General features: G+C 44.6%; 2 protein-coding genes across 2 annotated transcripts in view; both read left to right on the forward strand.

The window, feature by feature from the left end:
* Window positions 1–21,587, forward strand: part of LOC132892774 (H-2 class II histocompatibility antigen, A-U alpha chain-like) — an 85,215-nt gene extending 63,628 nt beyond the window's left edge. The window contains exon 5 of the mRNA XM_060931148.1: window positions 21,503–21,587. The gene's annotated coding sequence lies outside the window, so the exon portion shown is untranslated. The remainder of the gene's footprint in view (window positions 1–21,502) is intronic.
* On the forward strand, window positions 18,770–21,585 carry LOC132892778 (H-2 class II histocompatibility antigen, A-U alpha chain-like). Its single transcript, XM_060931154.1, has 5 exons — window positions 18,770–19,014; window positions 19,309–19,554; window positions 20,943–21,224; window positions 21,293–21,422; window positions 21,503–21,585. The coding sequence occupies exons 1-4, from the start codon at window positions 18,957–18,959 to the stop codon at window positions 21,412–21,414; spliced, it is 708 nt and encodes a 235-aa protein (XP_060787137.1). The 5' UTR covers window positions 18,770–18,956; the 3' UTR covers window positions 21,415–21,422; window positions 21,503–21,585.
* Window positions 21,588–23,677: the final 2,090 nt, after the last annotated feature.

A 23,677-nucleotide genomic window follows, 5' to 3' on the forward strand; every position in this document is an offset into this window, starting at 1 on the left:
TCGGCAGGATGGAAACTACCGAAGAATTCTGAATCCTATCATGTACGAGTCAGGCTGTTGGTTTTTTCACTACTGCGCATGCGTATAACCATGGGCGTAGTGGACGCGGGGTACACTTCCCGTATTTGTGCCCTCTGTCCCCCGCACTTTTTACAGCCATTACAACCACTCAATTCATTTTTAACACGTGGAAACGCGTTTTTCCGAGCTGCCTCTAAACGCATCATGAGCAGGCGGAGCTCAGGCGGCAAACAAACCCCACTGTAGTGTGATCAGAGACGCTTTAGAAAATATTGTATGAGTATCTTTGGTGTGATTCAGATCTGGGCAGTGCTTCTGTATGTTCAGCAAACCAGCCAAGAGACTAAAGACTTTAGACAGTTTTTTCCAAACAAACAGTGTAAGTTGAGTAATGCTGTTGAATGTAGATAAAGTTTAGCTAAAAGATGACAAATAGATGTCAGTTTAGTTAGTTAAGCTAGCTAGCTAACTTAGAGGCGGTAGTAACTGGTTACATTTACTCCGTTACATTTACTTGAGTAACTTTTTGGATAAATTGTACTCTTAAGAGTTCTCATCTCATTATCTCTAGCCGCTTTATCCTTCTACAGGGTCGCAGGCAAGCTGGAGCCTATCCCAGCTGACTACGGGCAAAAGGCGGGGTACACCCTGGACAAGTCGCCAGGTCATCACAGGGCCGACACATAGACACAGACAACCATTCACACTCACATTCACACCTACGGTCAATTTAGAGTCACCAGTTAACCTAACCTGCATGTCTTTGGATTGTGGGGGAAACCGGAGCACCCGGAGGAAACCCACGGGGAGAACATGCAAACTCCGCACAGAAAGGCCCTCGCCAGCCACGGGGCTTGAACCCAGACCTTCTTGCTGTGAGACGACAGCGCTAACCACTACACCACCATGCCGCCCCCTCTTAAGAGTTGTTTTGCTGCAAAATGCGTTTTACTTTTACTTGAGTAATATTATTCTAAAGTAACAATACTCTTACTTGAGTAGCGTTACTATTTTGGCTACTCTAAGATTACTCACTTCTGGGTAGAAAATAAGAAAGCTGCATTTGTGTTCCTTTGACTGTTATTTTTGTAAAGATTTAATTTATTTTTGTGGTAGTTAAAGTTTAAAGTACATGAATTTGCTGATTATTATTACTGTATTCCTAATTCTATTTCAAAATGTTGCTTTCCACATATTTTTTTATCTTTATTGCCACAATAGAAAGAGCAGGGTGAGAGAGGAGACAGTGGACCAGAGGCCAACAGGGATGATTATGCAGGGTCACAGGTGAGAAGAGAATATAACTAGCTATGTCACTACTACTATTCTTAATTCATTCATCTCATCTCATTATCTCAAGCCGCTTTATCCTTCTACAGGGTCGCAGGCAAGCTGGAGCCTATCCCAGCTGACTACGGGCGAAAGGCGGGGTACACCCTGGACAAGTCGCCAGGTCATCACAGGGCCGACACATAGACACAGACAACCATTCACACTCACATTCACACCTACGGTCAATTTAGAGTCACCAGTTAACCTAACCTGCATGTCTTTGGACTGTGGGGGAAACCGGAGCACCCGGAGGAAACCCACACGGACACGGGGAGAACATGCAAACTCCACACAGAAAGGCCCTCGCCGGCCCCGGGGCTCGAACCCAGGACCTTCTTGCTGTGAGGCGACAGCGCTAACCACTACACCACCGTGCCGCCCTATTCTTAATTCTATTTATAAATTTTACTTTAGGGGTGGCACGGTGGTGTAGTGGTTAGCGCTGTCGCCTCACAGCAAGAAGGTCCGGGTTCGAGCCCCGTGGCCGGCGAGGGCCTTTCTGTGCGGAGTTTGCATGTTCTCCCCATGTCCGCGTGGGTTTCGTCCGGGTGCTCCGGTTTCCCCCACAGTCCAAAGACATGCAGGTTAGGTTAACTGGTGACTCTAAATTGACCGTAGGTGTGAGTGTGAATGGTATTACCCAGGGCTCCTATTGATAGCAGGTTTGCTCTTGTGGCTACCTGATTGGACTACCCTGGGTGATTTATCTTTTATTTTTAAATAAAGGTGTTATCTATCTATCTATCTATCTATCTATCTATCTATCTATCTATCTAATGGTTGTCTGTGTCTATGTGTCAGCCCTGTGATGACCTGGAGACTTGTCCAGGGTGTACCCCGCCTTTCGCCCGTAGTCAGCTGGGATAGGCTCCAGCTTGCCTGCGACCCTGTAGAACAGGATAAAGCGGCTACAGATAATGAGATGAGATTAATTTTACTTTATAGATTTATAGATTTTGACTTTAGATTTTGATAGTATATAATTTTAAAGAACTAAAGTTCGTTCCCTGGTGCTGTGCTGTTTGTGGTTATGTGGTTCTTTAGCTGCTAAGGAGAGGTGCAACTGAATGCGAGAGGATGATAAATCACTCAATAGACTTCTGAACAATTTGTCCCCCTCACTTCTAAAATGATGGCTACGCCCCTGCATATAACGCATCTCGTTGAATATTGCAGTAATCATGTTATCAAATTTAATAAATTTGGCCGCATTATCGCCCGTTTAAACACGTGGTTTTGTTGTTATTTACATCTACATCTGACAAAGCTACGTTGCGATGTGGAATTTTCTGAAAGGTGTACGGAAACCACCAGAGACAGGGACAAAGCGACCTTGGTATGAAGAGGAGAAAAAGGCCGCCGATAAAGCGTATGAGAAGGAGAAACGACAAAGGACTTATAAGCAAACGTGGGAGCAGGGTAGGCCTTGGCTGCGATACGATTTTTATGGAATAATTAATTTTTTTCAAGTTGATTCCTAGTCAATATGAAGCTCCTAATGCTTTCTCTCTCATAAATGGTGAAATACAGAAAGCATGTTGGACATATTTTGGGTGCTATAGTCATGATAGTAAGTATATATGTTTTCAATAATCATACACCAAGTTGCCAAGTTTTCCAATATATTATTATTTGTTGATATTATATTATGGTGCTCTGTGTTGTTCTCATTTATGTATTTCAGAATCAGAAACACTTTTATTGCCAGGTATGTGGACACACACGAGAAATTTGACTCCGGTTTCACTTAGCTCTCATAGTACAAAACAGATAAAAAGCGTATACACAAAACAAACAGCAACAACAACAACAACAAAAAGGGGGGGTGCAATAGGTGCATAGTGCAAAGTAATCCAGGTAAATCAAGTATGAAATAGATAAATAAATATAAAGTATACAGTGTGCACAGAATGACGGTATGAGTGTTCAGATATTTTACAAGTGATATTACTGATATAGGAGTCTGGATTTTAGCTGTTTATCACAGAAAGGATTTTCTGTTTTGGTGCAATATGGTGCATAGTGCAAAGATGAAAAAGTAAATATAAATAAGTATAAATATAATATAAGTAGGGCGGCACGGTGGTGTAGTGGTTAGCGCTGTCGCCTCACAGCAAGAAGGTCTGGGTTCGAGCCCCGTGGCCGGCGAGGGCCTTTCTGTGTGGAGTTTGCATGCTCTCCCCGTGTCCGCGTGGGTTTCCTCCGGGTGCTCCGGTTTCCCCCACAGTCCAAAGACATGCAGGTTAGGTTAACTGGTGACTCTAAATTGAGCGTAGGTGTGAATGTGAGTGTGAATGGTTGTCTGTGTCTATGTGTCAGCCCTGTGATGACCTGGCGACTTGTCCAGGGTGTACCCCGCCTTTCGCCCGTAGTCAGCTGGGATAGGCTCCAGCTCGCCTGCGACCCTGTAGAACAGGATAAAGCGGCTAGAGATAATGAGATAATATAAGTAACAGTGAGCACAGAATGACTGTATGAGTGTGCAGATATTTTGCAAGTGATATTACTGATATATGAATCCGGATTTTAGCTGTTCATCACAGAGACAGCCTGAGGGAAGAAACTATTCTTGTGTCTGGTTGTTTTTGCATACAGTGATCTACCGTATATCGCCTCCCTGAGGGGAGAAATTCAAACAGTTTGTGACCAGGGTGTGATGGGTCCGCAGAGATGTTATCTGCCCGTTTCCTGACTCTGGACAGGTACCAAGGCCGGATTAACTATATGGGCCTGCGGCACAGTGCCCAGGGGCACTAACCACTCACAGCCAGTGGGGGGGCACCACATGACAGAAATTTTAGAAATATTTTTCGTGAATGTTTGTACACTTACAATGGTTATACACTTGACATTGTTAAATAGTCATATATAATTCATTATGAACACTAATTTCATAAGAACAACAACAATAATCATAATTCTGAGCAAGAATGGCCTATGTGACCATTAACCCCCCTTTCCTCAACCTGTCAGTTGAGCCAGTCCATCTACGGTGAATTGTATAAATTTTTTAAAAACCACGGTAGAAATGAAAAATGGACAGACATCAATTGAGTGGTTGTGCGAAGAGAAAATTAAAAAAAGAGAATGACTCCAGGCGTGTAGCTGCAATTAAAAATGTTCCAGTGTTAGATCATTTTTTTATAAAAACATCGACAACTGCTGTCACTACCAGCGCTGAAGCCGAAGCTAGTGAAATCAGCGATGCTAGTGAGGGAGATGGCCCTGCTAGCACTAGCCGGGGAGATGCTGCAAGTTGTACGGTACTGGATGTTATTTGAATTTATATTTTGAATTGAGACATTTGAATATGTTGCCTAGATCGATGCTATTTTAATTGATACACATTTTGAATTGACACATTTGAATATGCTGTATTGTATATAGATGGATGCTGTTTAAATTGCTGATGCTGTTTGAATTGATACACATTTTGAATTGAGACATTTTAATATGGATAGAATAAAGTATGGATGCTTTGAAGGTTTTTATTAAGACATACAAATATATGTTGCTCATTTTTGAATAAGACATTTCAATATGGCTACATGCATATCGTTGGTTGTTTTCAGTGAATTTGATGGGCTGATGTAGCCTACTTAATAAATTTTCAATGAGGAAGAATGACCTTGTTTATGTGTACTATTGTTTATGTATATGCTACTATTTTTGACAGCAAAGGGCAAGGTTTGTGAGTGTGTACAGGAGGTTACTGAACGCGTGCACGCAGGGTGGTGGTGGGCGGGGGCACTTGAGGTATAGTGCCCAGGGGCACTGCATTGGCTTAATATGGCACTGACAGGTACAGGTCTTGGATGGAGGGCAGATTGACACCAATAATTTTCTCTGCAGACCTTATTGTCCGTTGCAGTCTGTTCTTCTCCTGTTTGGTGACCGATCCAAACCAAACAGTGCTGGAAGAGCAAAGAACAGACTGAATGATGGCAGAGTAGAATTGTGTCAGCAGCTCCTTAGGCAGGTTGAGCTTCCTGAGCTGGCGCAGAAAGTACAACCTCTGCTGAGCCTTTTTGATGATAGTGACTGTGTTGGTCTCCCACTTCAAGTCCCGAGAGATTGTGGAACCCAGAAACCTGAAGCTTTCAACAGCAGTCACAGTGTTTATTGAACAACAGTATCAAAATACTCGGGTCTTGAAATAAATGCACATTAGTCATGAACAATGGTAACTACTCCCTTTTGTGTTATTTTTGACAGAAGTAAAATTCATACATGAATAAATTTTGGCTAGTTGATTTTCTGTTTGGCGAGTTACTTTGGAAGGTAACTAGTCCGGCTGGCTGGTGAAAAAATATATGAATTTCTAGGCCTGAATATAAATGTGTAGGGGGGTGTACAGTGTGTGGTCATTGAAAATGTGTTCTGATATATGCTCTTCACAGAAAATGAGCCAAGGCCAATGAGTCCGAGTTTGAAAAAATAATTAATCATATCATTGTTCCTTTGATAAAAAATGAAAACAGGTCCCACAGACCCGAACACCATACAAGGGATATATTAATTACAGTGTATAATGAACTCCCAAATAATGAGATTTCATTTGTGATTGCAATACATAGCATAAAAGCAAGACATAAAATAAATTTAACCCAATTTTAGATACAAATGGAAATGCATGAGCATAAAGGAACCATTTTTAATATTGTTTTGTAATTTTATCCATTATATTAAGGCTGAATAGTCATATGTAAAAGATCTTATCGATTTTCAATAATTGAGTTTTTTTTTCTTAATTTAACAATACAGTATGTGTTTACCCACAATTATTGTCCACATTTTTAAATTATATTTTTGTTGCCAGCATACCACACTGTGCACCTGACAAACATCACGTGCGATGTGGCCATGATATAATACACTGATGTAATAAAATACTGTGTGTATTCAGTGTTCTGGATTATTTTGTGCTCCACATTACGGAAAACATTCCCATTGTTAAAGCTGATCAAGCACTCATCTGATTCAGTTGCAGCTCACTTCCAGTAAGTGTAGTTTAAATTTTTTCTCATCAAAATGTCATTTATACATCCAAGATTACATATTTATATATACACATTATTATACAGTAAGCAAATACTCAGTTCTGATAGTCAATATCTTGGATGTGGGAGAAATGGGCAGGCGTGAAATCCTGAGTGACTTTTATAAGAGCCAGAACCTTTTAGCCAGATGACTAGGTTTGGAGCATCGCTGGTGAGGCTTATGGGCTGCTCCCACTCAACATTTGTGAGTTCTGACTGAATGTGGTCTGCGGAGGAACAAACCATGAACCAGCACCGAGGGGTTGTGTGCCTGAGGCTGATTGACAGAGAGAGCAATGAAGCCTATCCCATCTGATCTAAACCAGGGCTGTAGTCGAGTCACTAAACCTCAAGTCCGAGTCCAGTCTCGAGTCCCCAGTGTTCAAGTCTGAGTCAAGTCCAAGTCATTACGTAAATAAAATTTCAAGTCGAGTCCACAATTGGTCTGAGTCAAATCCGAGAAAAAGACTCCAACTCCAACCACACAATTTGACGATGTCTCTTTCAGTGCCATTGTGGTAATTTCCCTGTGGGTGGGTGGAGCACAGAGGACGGCAGGACAGAGATCAGGTGAAACAAGGCCTTTTATTGCCACACTTTTCAGTTTAAGCAATATGGGTCGGATGCACAGAGACACACACATCAGTGTCTCGTCCAGGGGTGAGCTCCTTCCGCTCTCGCTCTCCCTCCTGATATAGGGCGCGGTCACTGGGAAGACACACAAACACAGGTTAATTGCTCTCAGGTGTCGTGATTCTGCCACTTACCTTCCCTGACTCCACCCTCCTGTCACAGACCGGCGCTTGACCACGCCCCCGCTGCCACATACCCCCACCGCCCGACTCAGGTCGGGCGGCCGTCCGGCCTGCAGCCGACTCCCCCCCCTTGACGGGAGAGGAAGTCCGCCACGACCATCTGCGCCCCCGGCCTGTGGACCACCTTGAAATTAAAGGGTTGGAGCACCAGATACCAACGGGTGATCCGCGCATTGGCATCTTTCATGCAGTGGAGCCACTGGAGGGGCGCGTGGTCCGAAAAGAGGGTGAAAGGGTGCCCCAGCAGGTAGTACCGGAGGGCGAGAACCGCCCACTTGATGGCCAGACACTCTTTCTCTATGGTGCTGTAGCGCCCCTCACGCACCGACAGCTTCCTGCTGATATACAGGACAGGGCGGTCCTCCCCCTCCACCTCCTGGGACAAAACCGCCCCCAGCCCTCTGTCCAACGCATCGGTCTGCAACATAAAGGGGAGAGAAAAGTCAGGGGAGTGTAGAAGTGGCCCCCCACACAGTGCAGCCTTTACCTCTGAGAGAGCCCGCTGGCACTGCTCCGTCCACTGGACCGGATCTGGTGCCCCCTTTTTAGTGAGATCAGTCAGCGGGCTGATGACGTCCGAATAATTAGGTATAAACCTACGATAATAGCCAGCCAGCCCCAGGAACTGTCTCACCCCCTTTTTGGTCTTGGGCCTCGGGCAGGCCGCAATTGCTGCCGTCTAATTAATTTGGGGACGCACCTGCCCGTTGCCCAAGTGGAAGCCCAGGTACCGTACTTCCACCCGCCCAATCGCACACTTCTTTGGGTTGGCTGTGAGCCCCGCTCACCTCAGCGACCTAAGGACGGCCCTCAGATGTTCGAGGTGCCGCTGCCAGTCATTGCTATAGATGATTATGTCATCTAAATACGCTGCCGCATACGTGGTGTGAGGGCGGAGGACTCTGTCCATCAGCCGCTGAAACGTCGCGGGTGCCCCAAACATCCCAAACGGAAGGGTGACGAATTGGTGTAAACCAAACGGTGTGGAAAAGGCCGTTTTTTCTCGGGATAGTGGAGTCAAGGGGATCTGCCAATATCCCTTCGTCAAATCCAGTGTCGAATAAAAGCGAGCAGTGCCGAGTCGATCGAGCAACTCATCAATACGAGGCATTGGGTATGAGTCAAATTTAGACACCGCGTTGACTTTCCTATAGTCCACACAGAACCAGACCGACCCGTCGGCCTTGGGTACCAAGACCACCGGGCTGCTCCAGTCACTGTGGGACTCCTCGACGATGCCCATTTCGAGCATGGTCTGAAGTTCTTCCCGAACCACCTTTTTTTTGTGTTCGGGTAGCCTGTAAGGGTGGCTATGCACTACCACCCCCGGGGGCGTCTCTATGTGGTGCTCTATGAGGTTAGTGCGACCAGGCAGGGGCGAGAACACATCCGAAAACTCGGTCTGCAACTGGGCGACCTCCGTGAGTTGGGTCGGGGAGATGTGGTCTCCACAGGGGACCGGAGAGGTATGTGATGCCAATGTTCCTTTTTGAACCTCCGGCCCCAGCTCCGCCTTCTCCGGAACTACCAACGCCACGGGGACCTCCTCGTTCCAGAGTTTAAGCAGATTGAGGTGGTAAATCTGTAGTGCCCCACCCCTGTCCGTTCGCCTCACCTCATAGTCGACATCCCCGACTCGCCGTGTGACCTCAAAGGGTCCTTGCCACTTGGCGATCAATTTGGAGCTCGATGTGGGCAACAGTACGAGTACCTTATCTCCCGGAGTGAACTCTCTAAGGCACGTACCCTTGTTGTACAGGCAGGCTTGCCGTTACTGGGCCTGCCGCAAATTCTCCTGAGTTAGGTGGGTGAGCGTGTGGAGTTTTGCGCGCAGGTCCATAACGTACTGAATTTCGTTCTTACTTTGTGAAGGTCCCTCCTCCCAATTTTCCCGCAGCACGTCCAGGATGCCGCGCGGCTTACGCCCATATAATAATTCGAATGGGGAGAACCCCGTGGAGGCTTGGGGGACCTCTCGCACTGAGAACAGCAAGGGTTCGAGCCACTTATCCCAATTATTTGCGTCCTCACTTACGAATTTCTTAATAATATTTTTGAGGGTGCGGTTGAATCGTTCTACTAAACCGTCCGTTTGTGGGTGATACACGCTGGTGCGGATCGGCTTAATCCCCAATAACTCATACAGTTCGCGCAGTGTTCGTGACATAAACATAGTGCCTTGATCAGTCAGAATCTCTTTCGGGATTCCAACTCGGGAGATGACGCGGAAGAGTGCCTCTGCAATACTGCGTGCTGAGATATTGCGCAGAGGCACTGCTTCCGGGTATCGCGTTGCATAGTCCACCAGAACTAATATAAGGCGGTACCTTCGTGCTGACCGATCTAATGGCCCGATGAGATCCATCCCAATTCTCTCAAACGGGGTCTCGATTAATGGTAGAGGGCGCAAAGGCACTTTTGGAATGGCCGCTGGGTTTACTAACTGGCATTCGCGGCATGCCGTACACCACCTACAGACATCACCGCGAATCCCCGGCCAATAGAATCGGGCCATTATTCAGGCTAGTGTTTTATCCTGCCCCAAATGTCCAGCCATGGGATTAAAGTGAGCCGCCTGGAATACCAATTCCCGGCGGCTTTTCGGAATTAAAAGCTGCGTGACTCGCTCTTTAGTTTGAGTGTCCTGCGTCACTCGGTATAATCTATCCTTCATAATCGCGAAGTAGGGGAAGGACGGGGTGGCGTTCGGCTGGAGCATTTGACCATCGATTACTCTCACTTGGTCAAACGCATGCTGCAGAGTCTCGTCTCGCGACTGCTCTAACGGGAAATCCGTGAGGGATTCCCCAATAGAGAGAGGAGGAGCCGGCGGCTCCTCACTCTGACGCGGAGATGACGTAGACAGCTCTGTGACAGCTGCTCCCGCCAAAGCGACACCGGGACCTCCCCCTGTCAAATGGCAGGACCCACTCTCTACTAGGCGTGTCATTAAACCCCGAAATCCCGGCCAATCAGTCCCCAAAATTAACGAGTGGGTAAGGCGAGGATTAACCGCCACCTTCACTATAAATTTTTCCCCTCTGAAAATAATGTGGACCGACACCAAAGGGTAGCTGTGAACATCCCCGTGCACACACAACACCTTCACCCCTTGTGCTCCCCCCAATGCCTCGTTTTGAACCAGGCTTTGGCGAATTGAGGTCTGATTACAACCCGAATCCACCAACGCCTGATATGTAACCCCTTGGATACTCACCGGTATGCGATACGCTCCGGCCCGATCGAGGGCGGCCTCTGGCGCGTTGGGGATCCGAACCACCGCGCCCACTTCCATTGCTGTGCACTGCTGTTGAAGGTGGCCCGGCTCCCCGCAGCGCCAGCAAACCGGCCCGGACTTTCCCTCTGCACCGGTGATCTGGGGCTCACTCACCTGAGGTGGGGGAGAGACAGACACAGAAGGGAGAAACGGGAGGGCACCGCAGATGCGGCGGGCCGGCTGGGGTGGTGCCGGCCCCCGCCTCCGTGGTGGGGGAATGGGGCGAGGACGGGACACAGGAGGAGAGAGAGAGAGGAGAGAAGAGACGATGCCATCTGCTGTCCTGCTGACGGGACAGCCGCCAGATGATCCTCCGCCAGCTCAACTGCCTGATCCAGCGACGCCGAGCGGTGGCACTGGACCCACTCCGCGGTTCCGGCTGGTAAGCGGGCGATGAACTGTTCCAGCACCACCTGGTCGATGATTCCCTCGGCGTCGCGATTGTTGGCCCTCAGCCACCGCCAGCAGGCGTCCCGGAGCTGCTGGCCGAACGCGAACGGCCGGCCGACTTCCTCCAGTCGCAGCGCGCGGAAGCGCTGGCGCTGTTGCTCCGGTGTGCACCCCACGCGCTGGAGGACGGCCCGGCGGAGGTCCACGTAGGCCAGCCGGCGGTCGGCGGGGAGCTGTAGCGCGGCCAGCTGTGCCTCTCCCGTGAGCAGGGGGAGGAGGCGCGCTGCTCCATTGGCCACCCCGAGGCTTCGGCGACCTGTTCAAAGAACGTGATGAACGCCTCGGGGTCGTCCTGCAGGCCCATCTTGGTGACAATGAGGGGAGACGGGCCCGCGGCCGGAGCGCTGGTGGACCCTGCCGACGCGAGGAGATGCCGGAACGCCTCGCGATCTTCCTGCTGGGCCAGCACCAGGGCTTCGAAGCGCCGCTCCTGCTCCTTTCGGAGCGTGACGAGTGCCTGGTGCTGGCTTTGCTGAGCCGTGGCGAGGGCATGGAACAGATCGGCGAACGGGGAGGATTCCATGGGGCTGCTGGTTTGGTGCTCCACTGTCCCGGGTTTCGGCACCACTGTGGTAATTTCCCTGTGGGTGGGTGGAGCACAGAGGATGGCAGGACAGAGATCAGGTGAAACAAGGCTTTTATTGCCACACTTTTCAGTTTAAGCAATATGGGTCGGATGCACAGAGACACACACATCAGCGTCTCGTCCAGGGGTGAGCTCCTTCCGCTCTCGCTCTCCCTCCTGATATAGGGCGCGGTCACTGGGAAGACACACAAACACAGGTTAATTGCTCTCAGGTGTCGTGATTCTGCCACTTACCTTCCCTGACTCCGCCCTCCTGTCACAGACCGGCGCTTGACCACGCCCCCGCTGCCACAGCCATTAACATTAGTTTGTTCCTGAACATGCCGTATGAACAGGTGAATGTGTTTCTCCTTATCAGGGAGTGTGAAGTATTCTGTCAGAGATGGTTGGGAGATGGATGTAAGTGCAGAAGGTGTGTTTATTAATACAAGTGAAGACGGTAAACAATCCAGAACGGCAGGCAAAATCGTAAAACGGTGAAACAGGCGATAGGTCGAGTGAGGCACAAACAGGTTATCGTAGACTCGGCAGAATCAAAGATGAGAATGCAGATAAGTCCGAATGCAGATGATGCATGAGTCTGACTGCTCAAATCCAAGTCAAGTAACAGGTCCTTAAAATTAGGACACAAGTCGGACTCCGGTCTGAGTCCTGTACTCGAGTACTACAAGCCTGATCTAAACCAACAGGAGGGCTACTGTGGCACAGAAAAGCACAGACGATATTAATGATGGTTACGGGAGGAATGTGTAACAAAACATAGCACATCACACCCTTTTGTGTATGGGGCTGCATAGCTGGAGACTGGTCAGAGTGCCCATGCTAAACCTTTTGTACCATCAAAAGCACCAACAATGGGCATGCAAATATCAGAACTGAACCTTGGGACAATGGAAGAAGATCACCTGGTCAGATCATCATGTTATTATATCTTAACATCATGCTAAAATGATGGACAGCTCATTTAAAACCAATGGGACTGATTTCAGCTTTTCAGCTGTCTAAAGCGCATCATTTTACAGCATCATCATTTTCATGCTCCACTGGGATTTAATCAGAGTTTCCTGCCCTGTTCCATCTTCTTCAAACCAACATTATATTATTACGCCTCTTATTCAACAGGACATCACTATAATATATTTAAAGAATAAGTGTTTCTTTATTCTTTAGACTTTCATGGCAGGCTGTTCAACATATTTTTTTCCTGAGAAACTGATGATGTAATAATATCCCTGCCCTGTGATTGGCTCACATTTAGAAATGGTTTCAGTGAACTTCTCCAAGATGCGTGTTTAATAACTGTGGGGCTTTTTTTTGGCATAAAGTCTGCTGTCTCTCTCAAAAAAAAGAGTACTTAACTGTACCATTCTTTATTGCTGGAGGGGTACCTTTTGTACCTTTATTATGTATCTTTCAAATGGAAATGTAGAAATAGCATACTTTAATGGAAGGTACATAATTAGACTGGAATTATCTTTAAAGCTGTAAAGGCCAACATTTGCACCTTTCAGTGCTTATAAATAATGTTAAATTGGATTTAATTGCTGGAAATTTTAAATATTAATTTAAAAAAAAACTACATATACCAACAAATAGCCACAGTGTCATTGTACACATTTAAATGACAAGTCTAATATTTCAATAGTCTGAATAGGATTATGTTAAGGGGTACAATAAATATTGTACTATGTGATTCCTCTCTCCTTAATATTTATGGAGAAAATAGCAAACCAATCAGTCATCTGTCAACTTAATGCAACCTTTACATGAGCTAAATGAGTCAGAGGTTCAGTTCCTCCATGTTTTGTGATTCCCTCTTTTTTCATCTGACCTCATGCATACATATGAACACATACAGCACAAACACAGTGACGTCTAGTGGAGATACTGAGGCATCAGTGTTCATTTCAAATACATAATAGTACAGTACAGAGTTCATACAGTTTGAAAAACAGCCTTTCAATCCAATTCATGGTTACAGATATGTTCTTTATTTATCTTTTAGAGAGGCTGTGAACATAAGAGAAAGGAACAGAGCTGACAAAGTGTGACCTTCGAAAGTGTTGGTGGATTTAATTGAGGGGAAAGTCCTGAAATATTCAGACTGTGTATTATTTTGTTTTACCGGTTGGGTTGTTGTGAGCATTCTGAAAAGTGCCTGTTGGAGAAATAAAGCAAGACCCAAAGCTAAGTCAAAATCTGCTGGTCTCCTGAGTCCTCCTTCCCATCCACCTGCACACATACCAGGTTCGACAGTCTTTATATACAGGAAATTATTGTATAAAAAATCTCTTCCTTATCTGACAAAGTTCATAAATAATGAGCTACAGATCACTAAACCAAGCACGCCCAAACTTTTTGCAGTCAGGGACAACCAAACATATCATTATTGGAATGTGAACAATAATATTTTGGATATTTATTTTTTTAGCATGGAGAAATTTCCCCCCGCACATACACATTGGGTCCAAGTTTTAATTATTGATAGGTGACATTGGTTGGCACAGTCATGCAGTGGTTAGCACTGTTGCCTCACAGCAAGAAGGTTCTAGGTTCAACCTTATAGCCAGCTGGGGTCTTTCTGTGTGGCGTTTCCTCCAGGTTTTCTGATTTCCTCCCACAGTCCAAAGACATGTGGATTAGGTCAACTGGCTCCTCTAAATTTCCCATTGGTGTGAATGTGAGTGTGATGGCTGTTCATCTCTGTGTTAGTCCTGCGATAGACTGGTGAGCTGCCCAGGGTGAACTCCGACTCTCACCTGAAATCATCTGGGATTGGCTTCAGAAACCCCCTCAACCCTGATAGATAAACAATATACACAATGGATGGATAGTTTAATTATTACAGATTATGCTTCACAGACCCCTGGGGTGTCCCCCGATAATGTTTTGAGAAGCATTGCATTAAATCAGTAAAGGTCCTCAGTATTTTATTAAAATTATTTGATGGTATAATATACACTCAGACTATCAGGCCTCTGGTTTGAACCTAAGCTTGGTTTATTGTTTGTGTGGAATTTTGCATGTTCTCCCTGAGTTCCAGAGATTCCCCCAGGATTTCTTTTATCTTTTTTCATGTTATTGCAATTGGGTAAATCACAACCCACAATTATCCATGTTATTATATTTTATATTGTGACAATGATGATGATGATGATTCTTCTTCTTCTTTTTCATATATCATCAGATGGTCAACTCAGTGTCGTGCAGCCACGCCCTCGTCTCTGAAGAAAAGAAAGCAGAAAGCACAACTTTATTCATCACACACTTGTGAAATTTTCTCTCTGCATTTAACCCATCTGAAGAAGTGAACACACACATGCATACACATGTGAGCGAGACCCTTGCTGTTACCTTGGCCTTCACTTCATCCAGGTGTTGCTTATAGGACAGTGTCCAATCCAAGCATACACTGAGGTACTTGGGGGCTTGCTGTAACTCCAGGTGGTTGTTGCCAACATACACGTCCAGTTCCCTTCTTGCTTCCCGATTGTTGAGGTGGTATGCTGCAGACACTGTCTTGCCCATGCTGAGCTGAAGGTGCCACTTCTGGAGGTAGTCTGCCAAGATGCCCATGTCTCGGTTGAGACCATCTTCCATCGCCTTCCCTGTTGGGCGTCAAAGCATGATGGCCAAATCGTCCGCATAGCCGTACTTGGTAGGTATTGTATCCAGCAGGTCATGAATGTAGATGTTGAACAACATTGGTGAGAGGACGGAGCCTTGCGGGACACCATTCTTCAGCCTTTGGAGCCTGCTGGTCTGGCCATCGCTGGTCTGTAGGATAAAGCTACGGTTTGATAGTATCTCCATGATGAACCTCACCATGTGCCGGTCCGGGATTGTCCTCAACAGTTTCAGATGTAGTCCACGGTGCCACACGGTGTCATAGGCTGCTGTCAGGTCCAGGAATATGACTCCAGCTTTCTCGTTATCCTGAAAGATGTTTTCAATGTCCTGAGTGAGTAGGGTTACCTGATACACTGTTGACCTGCCTCGGCATAAGCCGGCTTGTTCCGGTGGGAGTTGTGGGTCCACCACTGGCTCAATGCGTCTGTGAATCAGCCTCATAGGATCTTACGTAGGACACAGAGCAGAGAGATGGGCCTGTAGGACTTCGGATGTTCAGCGGGTTTGTTCGGCTTTGGCAAGGCTATGACGGAAGCACGGCACCAGGTCTTTGGAAGCTTGGACCTCCAGAAGCATGCTGAGAAGAAGGAGCAAAGCCAGCAAGATGTTCTTTCACTTTGGTGGATGACAAACTCTGGGTGGATATTGTCTCAACCTGTTGACTTGCCCGGCTTCAGTTTGTTAATTGCTGCACTTAGTTCGGCTGCTGTGAAGTCTCCTGAGAGGTTGGCATCGACGCTGACTGCCCTGTAGAGAGACAATACCTCACACGAGATCAGTCATGTGAAGTTTTTGTCTGCATCTGGGAAGCGGCCATTTTTCAGGAGCTGGGAAGCAATGGCATCTGCTGTCACTTGACACCTGAGAGCAGGTTGATGGTCTGCCACGGCTTCCGGCTAGAGTGGGTGAAGTCAATATATTCCACTACTTCAGTCCACCTAGTCCTTTGGGTGTCATCCAGCTTCTACAGTAAGGTTGTTGCTGTTGCGTCCATTTCTTCCCTGGAGCTCGCCTGCTGGTGTTGGCGCAGCAGCACTCCTCATCCCAGCCCGGGATGTAGTTCTTGTTGTCGCCATGTGGGATGTTGTGCTTTGCTGCCCTTTGGAGGACTTTACAGTAGGTGGTGTATACAACATCCACATCAGCTGCTTCTGGGTCCAGCAGATCAGCAGTTCTTCTTTCCATTTCTGCCATAAACAACTGCCAGTTCACCTTCCTGAAATTCCATCTCCTGACCGGTTTGCCAGCTACCGGCTGTACCAGCAATGGTACTTTGATGATGGATGGCCGGTGGTGTGAATGAGGGAACCTGTCCATGACACGTCTCTCCGGTTTCAGGTCGTTACTGCGGCATATGATGAAGGCCAGGTCTGGTGTAAGAGTTCCAGTGTGCAGAAAAGAAGCTTGGGGGCTCTTTTGGGTCAAAGAGCAGCAGTGCTTCAATGTTAGAAGCCCACTCACTCAGCGCTTCACCATCATGTGATGTGTGGTTGTAACCCCTATCTGTATGTTGGCAGTTGAAGTCACCTGCATAGATGGCAGGAGCAGGCACAGGTGGAAGTGATGATACAGTCAGCGCTGTTGGTTGGAGCTTGTATACATTCACAATAGATGTTTCTTGGATTTTGGTGACCAGCCACTCAATGTTACAGCCAGCTGGAGAGTGGCTGCTCTCCACCTGGCTGCTGCTGCTGCTGCTGCTGATGATGATGATGATGATGATGATGATGATGATGATGATGATTAGCCTGTTTGACTGGTCACTTGAACTGAAATGTGTTCAAATAAATCCTCAATCACTATTGAGGATGAAAAGGAAAAAGAGAAGACAATTTTACCAGAAGTACCTTTGACAGAAATGTACAAATCAATGTGAGTGAGCTAGCCAGCTGGCCAACATGCTATAAAATGAGTGTAGCTTCTTCAGGAGCAATTTCCACTAGAGGAGCAAAACTGAACAGAACATTTGTTCACATTGTGTCTAAAATGTGAGTTACTATCACATTATACAGCTACTTTGTCAGATACGATATTAATTTCTTCTTTACAGTCTCGTTGTAAAAAGGAAATTTGGCGGTTGGGATTAGCTACAGCACTCGGCCTGCAGTTTTATCGCCCATTTGAATGGATCCCAAACAAGCTATTTTCCTGGCACTATAAATAATAATAAAAAAAATGATTCAAAAATATGTGTGTTAGATGTTTTTATATACTCAAACTAAAGTAACAAATTTTATTAAATTCAGAAAAATATGATTTCAGGAGCCATAAAAGCAGTTTTTTTCTTCTAAAAATCAAACGACTCTTGATTTTGCAGCTTTCAGTCTTCTTTCTTCTTCGCTCATCTCCTCAGGACAATCATCAGAAAGAGACACGGCCAGATGAGGTGTCATGAACAAACAAATGAATATTACTGTCAGAAATGGCAAGCTGAGGTGAAATGAGGACCCAAGAGCAGACTCAAGACAGGCAGTGTACAAAAAGAAACCTCTTTAATGATGTGCAGGGCAGAGGTACAACAGGGCTCAGGCAAAATCGGTAGTCAAAGAACGGGCCAAGAGGTCAAAACACAGAAGAGCAGGAAAAGCTAGCTACATAAATGGAGGTTACCTTTGCAACAGACCAATTTCCATATTATATCTGTTGGAGTGACAACTGGTTCTGCCACATTTGCCAAAATTTCCAGAACTCCAGTCTGGCACACTGAATTATGGGATTGTCTTCTGACTGGGACAGTCCTTTTCTCAGGAGCGCACAGATGCTGCCCCAAGAATGCTGCCTACACAGGATGCCGTCTTCCGACTGGAACGCACCAGTCCTTCAGTGCACTTGGAATTAAACATTTAATTGTGGTTTTCTACTGGACTACTGGTTGAGATGTGTCTGTGCAAAAAGTGAAACATAGTTCAGTTCAGGAACCCTTGTGGGTTTTTTTTAGAAGATGTGGGAATTTGACTACGCAGGCCGCCACACATATAATGTGCACTACAGAGTGTATACAGTGTTTACACAATGCTATTTAAGACCGTCTGTAGTGAACTGTACAGAACACCACAGCAGATTTATTCACAAGAAAAGAGACGCCAGTACGTGTTTACTGACAAAACTACTTACGGTACAGATATCACTTCTAGCACAGACACTTTGTTTATTTTGTTTTTATTGTTATAAAATGTGTACGATGCCAAACATAAAACAGAACAGGATACACAGCTTTTCATTTCTTTCTTTCTTTTTTAATTCCAAACCCCTTTTTCTACGTCAAGAACAAAAGCTCAAAATTTCAGGAGCTGTAAAAATTAATGTCATTGTTGTTTGTTTAACCTTTGAAACCTAAACTTTTATTTTTTATTATTATTTCAGACCCCCCCCCCCCCCCCCCCTTTTACTATTTTAGGCACAAAAGCTCAAAAATTCAGGAATTATTATTATTGTTGTTGTTGTTGTTGTTTTGTTTGTTTGACCTTTGAAACCTAAAGACTATTCAGGATTTTAATATTGCTCTGATTTCTCGCTTTCTCTCCTGCTTGCTTTTCATTTCTTCCTTTTTGTGCTCCCAGTGTTTTAATTCTTTGTGTTTGTAATGATCAGCGCGCCTCAGTATGGAAAGAGTAAAGGATCAGGAATTGTGAAACTCACTTGAGTGTCTGCCTGAACCCAGCTGACTGTGAGGAGAGAACTGATCTGATTGGATGATTTATTTATCACTGACTCTGCACTCGGCTGTATTTCTGTCTCTATTCAGTGTGTGGAAGTCAGTGACAAGTGAATTCATCTGAGCTGCTGGTTTACTGACAAACTTCAGGATGAAATTATTTCTCATCTTTTTCACACTAATGTGTGTGAGGGACACTGAATCACAGTGTAAGTGAGATATTTATTTATGTGTAAATTTGCTGTAATATTTTCCCCAGTGGTAATTAGAAGAGTGTATATAAAGTGTTAATGGTGGTGTTTTGGTTATTAAGCTGTAGAGCTTGATTTAAATGAGACAGATCGTTTCAGATCATCACAAAAATGATGTGATTTTGTCAGTGATAATGATGTTTTTATCTCACTGTAGTAACAGGCTGCTGCAGTTTGAACGTGTGTGTGTGTGTGTGTGTGTGTGTGTGTGTGTGTGTGTGTGTGTGTGTGTGTGTGTGTGTGTTTCTCCAGTTAAACATCAAGACCTGGAACTAATTGAATGTTCAGAGAAGAATAAGGAGTATATGTTAGGGTCCGATGGAGATGAGATGTTTTATGCAGATTTTGAGAAGAAGAAAGTAGTGATAATGCTGCCTCCCTTCACTGATCTGATTGGGTTCCCTGGAGCGTACGAGTCTGCTAAGGCTAACCTGGCCGCCTGCCAACAAAACTTAAAGTTGTCGATAGAGGACTTTAAAGCCCAGCCGGAGCCACAGGGTGAGAAACTCAGTGTTTATAGGAGCACAAATTGACCTTGATGATATTGAGTCTAAAATGATTTTCCAGCATGAAGATGTGAGATTTGTTGTAGATTTGACTGTAAATCACTGACCATTACACTGTCAGTAAACTACAGGAACAATCACAGTCTCCAGCCTGTAAAGCTCTCATTTACTGTACAATACTCTAATCTCACAGCCGACACTACAGCACTGCTGTCTCACACTATTTTCATTTCATAAAGGCTTTTTATTCGACTAAAACATCCCAGAATGCAGCACATCATCACAGCAGCTCTTTGCTTCGCCCCGAACACAAACTATTTATCAGTTAAATTTATAGAAATGAAGAAAGTTCTCTCTGAACAGAGTAACTGTTGAAGTGTGGGGTTTGTAAATCTAAATAAATCTTTGCTTTTATTTCTATCCCCAACACACACACACACACGCACACACACACACACACACACACACACACATCAATTATGGATTATGGAGCTAAAGGTAGATTTTATAATTGACTTGCTAGAAAATGTGAAGATGATCTGAGGCAGTAGGATGGCACATTACTCAGTCGTGAACACAAGCAGAGGGTTTATTTGTAAATAGTCATGTTCCATATTCTTTCTCTGGCATCTGTTTATCATCTATAAATGCTGAATGACGTGTAATCCATTATATTTTATGTTTAATAAACTTGTAATTAAGCTGCTGTCCTCACAATTCACATTTAAAATCACAGCTTATAGATTCCAGATTCCTGTTGGTTATTATTATATGGACACGAGTGTTTTACTGGGAAATACACCACTCATATTTTTCATAGGAGCTACATCCGGGACCTGAGTAACACAGTCTCCAATATCTTCACTCATGAGGAAGTCGATGAATTGTTTTGATAAATTCAGGGACTTTGTTTGTGAACATGTCAATAGAATAAAAAGAAAATCACACAATAAAAACTCACATTTTTCATACGAAATACATCGTGGATCTGAGTGACATAATTCTAGATATTTCACTCTGATGATGTCACTCCCAGTGTTTTCCCGCTGACTAGACATGTGTTGTCAAAATGGTGAACCATTTCAAAATTAAAATACTTTTGATTAACTTGTGGTTTTTGGGGGTTTTTTGGATATGTTCATATAATACAAATGATATTACACATTGGCTTGAAGATATGAAGTTTATTTTCTCATGTTGAAAAATATTTCACTTGTTCGGTTCGCTCCCTCATGATGTATCCATTCACCACTCAAAGATAAACTTCATCTTCACACCACCGTGTAACATCCTCTATATATCGACAGCCAGAAGAAATAATGAATGCATCATAGTCTCAGTCATAGCAATGGTGCACATGTACTTTATATTTTTCTCCAGATGCCCCACAAAGCTCCATCTATCTCAAAGAAAATATGGAGCTGGGTTCAGAGAACATGCTCATCTGCCACTTCACACGATTTTTCCCTCCACCTGTTACTGTGCGCTGGACCAAAAACAGTGTGGATGTGACGGAACAATCCACACTCAGCCGCTATTACCCGAATGAGGACAAAACCTACAACCAGTTCTCCCACCTGCCCTTCACTCCACAGGAAGGAGACGTTTACAGCTGCACGGTGGAGCACGAGGCCCTGGAGACACCCGACACCAAGACATGGGGTGAGACGGAGAGTTTAACTACTGATTCAGTCTTTCCTTAGAATAGAAATAACTCTGTGTGTGTGTAGAGGTGGATGTTGAGCTTCCCAGTGTGGGTCCCTCTGTGGTCTGTGGAGTGGGTCTGGCTGTCGGACTGCTCGGAGTCGCTACTGGAACTTTCTTCCTCGTCAAAGGAAACAGATGCAACTGACACTTCAGGTAACAACTCTAATAAAACATTATATTTATAATATTTAATACACTGTTTCTCCCTGATACACCTGTTTCTGTGTTTTCAGCCAGAAGTAAAGTGTTCAGAGAAGGTTTAGATTCATACCATGAATTCTCATTTTGGTTTTTCACCGAGGAAACTGTTCATCCACTAGAGTTTAATTCATCTGTTAAACCATGTAAGGTTTTATTATTAAGATAAAGTTGTTGCTTGTTCCATTATACACTTGTTTTATTTCTTAACTCTGTGCAGAAATCTGTGAATACGTCATTCTTTTCCAATCTATGTAATGTCTAATTAATGTTAGAAGAGAAAATACAAATGAAAAGGAATGCGTGCCTGCAAATAATTAAAGAAAAAAACTTTATTTCCATGAACGTGAACGATCATGTGACTTCTGTTTTCAGACAGTTGTATCTTTCAGTAACTCGTTGCACCAGTAGAACATAATCTCTGTATTCGTCTAGTTTGAAAATATATTGCCACAGTTGTGACAGAAAAATCACACACACATCACATGTAATATATTACAGATGGGATCATGAGAATAATGTGCAATCAGACGTGAAAAGAATATAAACATACATTTAACCTTGTTATGCCCTGAAATTGTACATGCAAAAAAGGTTAAAAAAAAAAATAAAGTATGATCATGTGTTCAAATGTATCATCACTGCATGAGAGCTGAAACCAGTCCAGTTATTTTACTGTAAATATGATTACAGGGCCAGTTGTATTGGAGGCTACGTGCAAGACTCCATTAGATTATTCTACATTCTCACATTTCAACTGGTTTATTTTCAACTGTGTAGCAAAGCTGTTTGTGTTAGCAGACACATTTGAAGAATTAGACAATATATTTATATTAGGGATGCACCGATACCACTTTTCACAAACTATTTCAGTCAGCATAAAATGGTGTTGTCTATAAGAACTAAACATTTTATGGAAAAGTGAGAGGCAGGTTCGTTTTGATGAACAGAATCATCTGTGTATGATCAGCTGTGGGCCTATTTCTGTTTTCATTCACAATATGTGACACTGAACTGAACAGCCTTTCGCGGTCAACACTACTGCATGGTGTGGAGAGTTACGGTATCTGCCTGATATCTGGGCCAGAATGGAGAACCACGCTTTGTTAATCACCCAGCACTGCAGTGGGTTGCTTTCTCAAGAATTTGTGCTCTCTCCGAGGTATATCTCTCACTGTTTGACTGTGACAGTACCTACTGGAGCTCTGTTCAGTGTTGATGCTTGCTCATCTGCTATTTCATCAAACACACTGTCTAGACGGCTGCTGGCCTGGGCCCTGCATGGTTTTCTGGCAGGTGGTTCATCCTGATTTCCCTGCTTGTCTGCCTTTTCTCCAGGCAGCTTCAGCAGCTCAAGCATCACCATCTCTTTGGCCTCTGTAGCAGCATTGGTGCTGGAGGGAAAAAACAAAATTTTATACATACAACAGGAGAAAAGAACATTTTAACTCACGGGCATGTTTGCCTGAATATGTTGCGACTTACGAAACTAAAATGATCAAATTGTCCATTATATGGATTATATTAAAGTGAATTTCTAAAAAATTACCAGGCCAGAATGACATCATGTTTAATTTTCATCTCTCTCTCTCTCTGTCTCACACACATGCACACACACACACACACACACAAACAACAACTGGGATCAAGGGAGAGTTGCAATGTTGCAGAGTGTGTTTTTCTCCACATAAAAAAAAAAAAAAGCCTCTTGACAGCTGCAGCTAAGGGTTCCTTCATGGTTTTGATACCATGGTCTTCATCTGTTTCTTTGGATAAACATCTCTACAGCACAGACACAGCAGGGATCACGTCTGCGGCCGTAGCGTCAGAGGAGCTCACTTTTCTGGCTCTGGTCAGAGAGTTTCTAATCTAATCAATATAAAATTAGATCATACTGACTGTACAGCCGCTGCCAGCACCTTTGGTCTAAAGGTAAGGCTATTAAATATTAGATCTCTTACATCTAAAGCGCTAATTGTTAATGAATTCATTACTGATCAGGAGTTTAATGTACTGTCTTTAACAGAAACATGGGGTTAAGCCAAATGAATATATAGCATTAAATGAAGCAAGTCCTCCTGGATACAGTTATATACACCAGCCTCGTCTAACTGGCAGAGGAGGAGGCGTCGCGGTTATTTATAATGATTATCTACGTAGGTGTAACACACAAACCTGGTTATGAATTCAATACATCTGAAGTTCTTCAA

Source organism: Neoarius graeffei, chromosome 10 (genome assembly GCF_027579695.1).
Source record: "Neoarius graeffei isolate fNeoGra1 chromosome 10, fNeoGra1.pri, whole genome shotgun sequence".
Classification (NCBI taxonomy): Eukaryota; Metazoa; Chordata; class Actinopteri; order Siluriformes; family Ariidae; genus Neoarius; species Neoarius graeffei.

Coding starts and splice junctions, on each gene's coding strand:
- LOC132892778 (XM_060931154.1), top strand. CDS start 18,957: ATGAAATTATTTCTCATCTTTTTCACACTAATGTGTGTGAGGGACACT. Junction 19,015..19,308: donor GAGGGACACTGAATCACAGT/GTAAGTGAGATA, acceptor GTGTTTCTCCAG/TTAAACATCAAGACCTGGAA. Junction 19,555..20,942: donor AGCCCAGCCGGAGCCACAGG/GTGAGAAACTCA, acceptor ATTTTTCTCCAG/ATGCCCCACAAAGCTCCATC.